Source organism: Mizuhopecten yessoensis, unplaced genomic scaffold (genome assembly GCF_002113885.1).
Source record: "Mizuhopecten yessoensis strain PY_sf001 unplaced genomic scaffold, ASM211388v2 scaffold6971, whole genome shotgun sequence".
In the NCBI taxonomy this organism is placed as follows: Eukaryota; Metazoa; Mollusca; class Bivalvia; order Pectinida; family Pectinidae; genus Mizuhopecten; species Mizuhopecten yessoensis.
In genome coordinates, this window is record NW_018406816.1 from 485,490 (window position 1) to 492,300 (window position 6,811).

The 6,811-nt window shown below is 39.2% G+C and overlaps 1 protein-coding gene across 5 annotated transcripts in view; it reads left to right on the forward strand.

Annotated features, from left to right (window-relative positions):
* Window positions 1-3,423, forward strand: part of LOC110452910 (mediator of RNA polymerase II transcription subunit 24-like) — a 43,876-nt gene extending 40,453 nt beyond the window's left edge. For all 5 annotated transcript variants that reach the window (XM_021501656.1, XM_021501657.1, XM_021501659.1 and 2 more), the window contains 2 exons: window positions 814-959; window positions 1,744-3,423. In XM_021501656.1, coding sequence (XP_021357331.1) covers window positions 814-959; window positions 1,744-1,881 — 284 coding nt within the window. In that variant the 3' untranslated portion in view covers window positions 1,882-3,423. The remainder of the gene's footprint in view (window positions 1-813; window positions 960-1,743) is intronic.
* The last annotated feature ends 3,388 nt before the right edge of the window (window positions 3,424-6,811 follow it).

Sequence of the window (6,811 nt, forward strand, 5' to 3'; positions counted from 1 at the left end):
TTGTAGCTTCCTAGGAAAGAGCCGAACAAAGTTTGAGAATGAAAATGACCTTGACCTTCTTTTAAGGTCACATGAGGCAGATATGTCAAACACTTTAAACGACTTCTTCTGAAGAACTGGTAGTTATAAAATCTTAATATTTGGCAGGTGGCTTCCTGGGAAAGAGCCAAACAAAGTTTGCGAATGAAAATGACCTTGACCTACTTTCAAGGTCACAGCGTTCAAATATGTCAAACAGTTCAAACAGCTTCTTCTGAAGAATTAAAAGGCATAAAATTATAATATTTGGCTGGTGACTTCCCGGGATAGAGCTCACCAAAGTTTGCAAATGAAAATGACCTCAACCTACTTTAGAGGTCACAGAGGTCAACAACATTTTAATGGATTTGTTCTTGAGAACTAAAAGGAATGGATTCATAAGATTTGGCTGGTAGCTTTTTGGAATAGAGCTAACCAATTTGAGAAGGAAAATGACATTGACCTACTTACAAGATCACAGGGAAAAATATGTCAAGCAACTTCTGAAGAAGAATCTAAAAGCATAGAATCTTATAATAATATTTTGCTGGTAGTTTCAACAGATGGAGCCAACAAAGTTTGCGAGGCAAATATTTTTAGTGCAATATAATATTTAATGAGAATATTTTGCTATGACTGCTTAAATATTCAGGTGAGCGATACAGGCCCTCTTGGGCCTCTTCTTTTAATAGACACATTTTTATTGTGGTTGAAAAAACTGCCAGGAAAAGTACCTGTTATTCAGTATATATTACTGTTGTCTTCAATACCGCATGTCTTTGTTTTGTTTTATAGCCAACCTCCTGCGGCTGATGAACGCCATTGCCCACAGTACAACGATAAGTCCACGGACTAGCTTCATCGTGGCGTTCATAGAGGAAAGCATAAAGTGTGGGGGACAGTACTCACAATTCATCCACCAATTTATACCCCCTCAGATGGTGAGTTGAATCGGGTTGTCATTGAAACCCTTGGAATATGAGATGTGTTAGGTTTTCTCACATTGATGCCCCACAGATGTTAAATTTTGAAGGGTTGCCTGTCATTCGGAATAAGATTAATCTGTTTGGTATGAATAATACAAGCTAAGTTTGTTTTGAACACAAACAGGAATTGAAAACTTATTTTGCGAGCTTCCAAAAACGTCTGTTTCCTTTGTCAAACAAAAAGTGTAAACGACCAGTTACCCATCCCCCTGACTGCCTGCAGTATTAAGAGTGCCATTGGGCGAAATGTCCCTACGATTTTTGACAGCTGACTTTACTCACAACTCACTAAGCCTCAGCAACTCACTAAGCCCTGAGGCTTAGTGAGTTGTTTTCAGTGGTTTCGAGTTGAGACGAGGGGCATTTACACTCTTTGCTTGACTAATATAAGGAAACAGACGTTTTTCGAAAGCAAAATCATTTTTCAATTTCTGTTTGTATTCAAAACAAACTTGGCCTTCATTGTCTGCCGTTGATTTCCCTCAGATGATGGGTTGTGCTGTAAAGTTAACCTATATATATAATGATAACATAGTCAGTTCAAAGTTGATAAACGGTAGGCTACTTTATTGATAACTGGGTTTTAATAAGAACAATAATTATGAAGGGCAAAGAGACAAAATAGAAGTGCAGCACAGTTTTCTCCATATACAGTATATACCTCTTATCCTTAAAAAATGAAACACCTGGAGGTAAAATAAATGAAAGATTGATATTATGACTTTTTTTTTTTTACCAGCTGTCTCAGATCATGAAGAGCATACCGGGCGTGTTCTCGAACCAGCAGATTGTCCACATTTGCAATCTAGCCGTTCCCACTGGCCGCAAGGTAGCTGCAAAATGTGTCTGTCAAAACTCTAAAATTCGACCAGAATGAGGCTGCAAACTCGGGCTGAAGTGATTTTAACTCTCATCAGAGCGAGGCTACAAACTCTAACCAAAATGAGGCTACAAATTTGAAGGCTGCAAACCTTCAATATTCCGTGCTTAATATTGAGCAAAACACAACTCCAATAAATTGTGGCTATAAACTCAAGTCAAAGTGAAATTACAAAATTGGACCAGAGTGAGGCTACAAACTTAAGCCAGAGTGAGGCTACAAACTCTGACCAGAATGAGGCTTCAAACTTTTGCCAGAGCCATTCTACTCAATCAAGTGAGAATGAGGCTATATACAGTCGCTCAAAGTGAGGCTGAAAGCTTGAGCAGGGCCCTGTTGTTGCCTTATAGATTAATTGGTAATTGGTGATAAGCGTGTTCTTATCTAGTGTTGTTCATCAGTAATGCCAGCAAATGCTATTTTGATGTCCTTCGATAAGTCCATCCCCCTGCTTTGAGTCCTAGATCATGAATTGAACTTCTTGGCCTGTTGCAGGATGAATGCAATAGTTTGAGATCCATTCAAAAACTTTCAGATTAATGTCATTCACATATAGTATTGGATCATCTGAACTTGACAAACAAGATTTGCCTAGCTCTGTCGCAGTTTAACAAACACCAAATCCTTCCAAATGTTCATGCAAAAAGGGATTAATTGAAGATGGACCATGCGTTTCTGATTGCATATGAATAACAATGTAATTCTTGCTTAATATGGAGCAATTGTTAAAATGAGTAACTGATGGAATGATAAAAGTATGCTGTGAGTAGGTTTTGGATGATCGAATGTCATTGTAAATTTGTCATATTTGAAAGTGCTATTTAATTCGTGCAATTTCCTGCGATGCATCAGATGTGAATTAAAGATAAGTTTGGGTATTTTTTTTGACACAATTACATAAAATAGAAGAAGAAAAACAAAATCTGCTGAAGAGTTTTTATTTAGTATCTTTGATGTTCGTCCTAAAACTTTGTTCTTGTTGGCAAATACACTTTTTACTTGATGATTGCAGTACATCTGGATCAACGTTGCAATTTATTTTTATGGTAGGAAAGTGTGGCAGAAAAGCAATGAATCATTCTTGTGTGATTGACACGAATCTCAACTCTAGGGATAAGATTTCTGAAGTTAACCCTTTCACCACTGTAGACCATAATGGACTTACCCAGATACATGTATGGTAGAGTCTACTAATGTTACCTAGGGGTAAAAGGGTTAAGCACTGGATAATACTAAACATGAAATCTTAACACTCGGGATCAGATTGCAACGTCTACATTACACAAGAGATTTAAATTCTCTTCAATGTATTTGGTGAAACAGGAGAATCATTATATGTAAACCAGTACTTGTGCAAGAGTGAATGTGTTTTTCATTATCATGAATTTCTTTACAATTCCAATGTGGGTACAAATTAAAGTTATACATATATAATGGCAAGACTGGGTTGGTGATCTGCGGTGTCTCAGTATTATATGTTAACCCTCTTTGTATATATTATTGACTCGTAAATCAATAAAATATTGATTAAATTATAAATGTCGAAGTTTGGTTTCTTATTTTACACATGTGATATATATTATCAATAATCTGTCCAGGTTATCTCGGGTCAAGTGTGAAGATTCGTAACTCAACCTTGCAAGACAAGGCTTGAATATTGCAGAATCTTAGCCTGAAACTAAGATATTGGAGAGTGGCTTGATTGCTTAGGAAACTGGTTATTATTATATTTGAATGGAAAAACCTTGATCTATATTTATAGACATGGGGATCATGTATGTTTTAAATGACAAAATCATGAACTCTAGTGTCATGGTATGTTTTCTGCTACTTCCAGGGAATAGGTGTTTCAATTTTGTTAAAATGAGTAAAGTTACGGAAAAACGCTGAATTTCATTGAGTTAAGGTTTTGGATCTGTGGTTAAAGAGTATCAAGTTTGTTAGAACAAATGACCTTTACCTTTTTCCAAGATAACGGCAATAGAAGAAAATGATTTGCATAGAATATTATGAGTTGAGATCGATGTAGCTAGCCAGAGTGAAGGTCTACCATTAAAATATTAAAATATAATAAAAGTGGGCTATCATGCCCCAGAGATCATAGTTACTATATATATAGTAGATATTGCAAGGGAATTTCATTCAGATATACTCCCGAGCCAGGTGCTGATCACGTGTACACTAGCGAAATTCTTCAAAGCTCGGTCAACGACACAGATGTAGGTTAAAGAGGGACAAAATTGTTGTCTCCGTAACAAGTTACGTTAAGGATGCCTGTACCACTGTCTAAAATTGCAATTATGAATTGAAAACCAGCACGATAAATCTTTTGTAAGTCATGTCTGAAAAGAAACCCTGAAAACTGAGTAATCTGTGCTCCTTCCTTCCTACATGTTAAACGTACGTAAATCATTTCGTATCTATTTAGCACTAACAACATAAACCAAACACATTTTAAACAGTTTAATAGCATGAGAAATACGTGTACATCAGTGTTTGTATGAGAAATACGTGTAAACCGGTGTTTGTATGAGAAATACGTGTACAACAGTGTTTGTATGAGAAATACGTGTACATCAGTGTTTGTATGAGAAATACGTGAATAGCAGTGTTTCTATGTGAAATAGGTGCATTGCAATTCAGGGATGCATTTCAAAGTCCAATCAATCAGTCCAATACACAATTCTGAATGTCACACTGAAATAACCTTCCTGTCACTGGAATACTTGGGTCTGGCCCACCAGGGGCCTGAGGGGCGGGGCCAAATAGGGGAAATATAGAAAATTCTTCTTTAAAATCCTTCTTCTTCTGTAGAAATGAAAGGATTTGTTTCATATTTGGTCAGAAGCATCCTTGGGGGAAGGGAAACAAAGTTTGTATAAATGGTGGGTCTGGCCCCCCCTGGGGGCTGAGGGGTGGGGCCCAATAGGGGAAATATAGCAAATTCTTTAAAATCCTTCTTCTTCTGTAGGAATGAAAGGATTTGTTCCATATTTGGTCGGAAGCATCCTTGGGTGAAGGGGATCCAATTTTGTATAAATCAAGGGTCTGGCCCCCCAGGGGCCTGAGGGGCTGGGCCCAATAGGGGAAACATAGCAAATTATTCTTTAAAATCCTTCTTCTTCTGTAGGAATGAAAGGATTTGGTCCATATTTGGTGGGGAGCATCCTTTGGTAGTAGGGAACAAATTTTGTATAAACCATGGGTCTGGCTCCCAAGGGGCCTGAGGGGCTGGGCCCAATAGGGGAAATATAGCAAATTATTCTTTAAAATCCTTCTTCTTCTGTAGGAATGAAAGGATTTGGTCCATATTTGGTGTGGAGCATCCTTGGGTTAAGGGGAACCAATTTTGTATAAACCATGGGACTGGCTCCCCAGGGGCCTGATTGGTGGAGCCCAGTAAGGGAAACATAGCAAATTATTCTTCAAAATCCCTTCTGTAGGAACGAAATTTGGTCAGAAGCATCTTTGTTGGAAGGGGAACCAATTTTGCGTAAATGGTGGGTGTGGCCCACCTGGGGGCTGAGAGGCGGGGCCCAATAGGGGAAACATAGCAAATTATTCTTTAAAATCCTTCTTCTTCTGTAGGAATGAAAGGATTTGGTCCATATTTGGTCTGAAGCCTTATTGGGTGAAGGGGAACTAATTTTGTATAAATGGTGGGTGTGGCCCACCTGGGGGCTGAGGGGCGGGGCCCGATAGGGGAAACATAGAAAATTCTTTAAAATCCTTCTCATTCTGTAGGAATGAAAGGATTTGTTCCATATTTGGTCTGAAGCATCCGTGGGTGAAGGGGATCCAATTTTGTATAAATCAATGGTCTAGCCCCCCAGGGGCCTGAGGGGCGGGGCCCAATAGGGGAAACATAGCAAATTATTCTTTAAAATCCTTCTTATTCTGTAGGAATGAAAGGATTTGGTCCATATTTGGTGTGGAGCATCCTTGGGTTAAGGGGAACCAATTTTGTATAAACCATGGGTTTGGCTCCCCAGGGGCCTGATTGGGGGAGCCCAGTAAGGGAAACATATCAAATTATTCTTTAAAATCCTTCTTTTGTAGGAATGAAATTTGGTTAGAAGCATCTTTGGTGGAAGGGGAACAAATTTTGTATAAACGGTGGGTGTGGCCCCCTTTGGGGCTGAGGGGCGGGGCCAAATAGGGGAAATATAGCAAATTCTTTAAAATCCTTGTTCCTCTGTAGGAATGAAAGGATTTGGTCAATATTTGGTCTGAAGCATTATTGGGTGAAGGGAAACCAATTTTGTATAAACGGTGGGTGTGGCCCCCCTGAGGGCTGAGGGGTGGGGCCCAATAGGGAAAATATAGCAAATTCTTTGAAATCCTTGTTCTTCTGTAGGAATGAAAGGATTTGTTCCAAATTTGGTCTGAAGTATCCTTGGGTGAAGGGGATCCAATTTTGTATAAATCAATGGTCTGGCCCCCCAGGGGCCTGGGCGGCAGGGCCCAATAGGGGAAACATAGCAAATTATTCTTTAAAATCCTTCTTATTCTGTCAGAATGAAAGGATTTGGTCCATATTTGTTGTGGAGCATCCTTGGGTTAAGGGGAACCAATTTTGTTATAAACCATGGGTCTGGCTCCCCAGGGGCCTGATTGGCGGAGCCCAGTAAGGTAAACATAGCAAATTATTCTTTAAAATCCTTCTTCTGTAGGAATGAAATTTGGTCAGAAGCATCTTTGGTGGAAGGGGAACAAATTTTGTATAAATGCTGGGTGTGGCTCCCCTGGGGGCTGAGGGGCGTGGCCAAATAGGGAAAATATAGCAAATTCTTTAAAATCCTTCTTCTTCTGTAGGAATGAAAGGATTTGTTCCATATTTGGTCTGAAGCATCCTTGGGGGAAGTGGAACAAACTTTGTATTAATGGTGGGTCTGGCCCCCCTGACGGCTGAGGGTCGGGGCCCAAT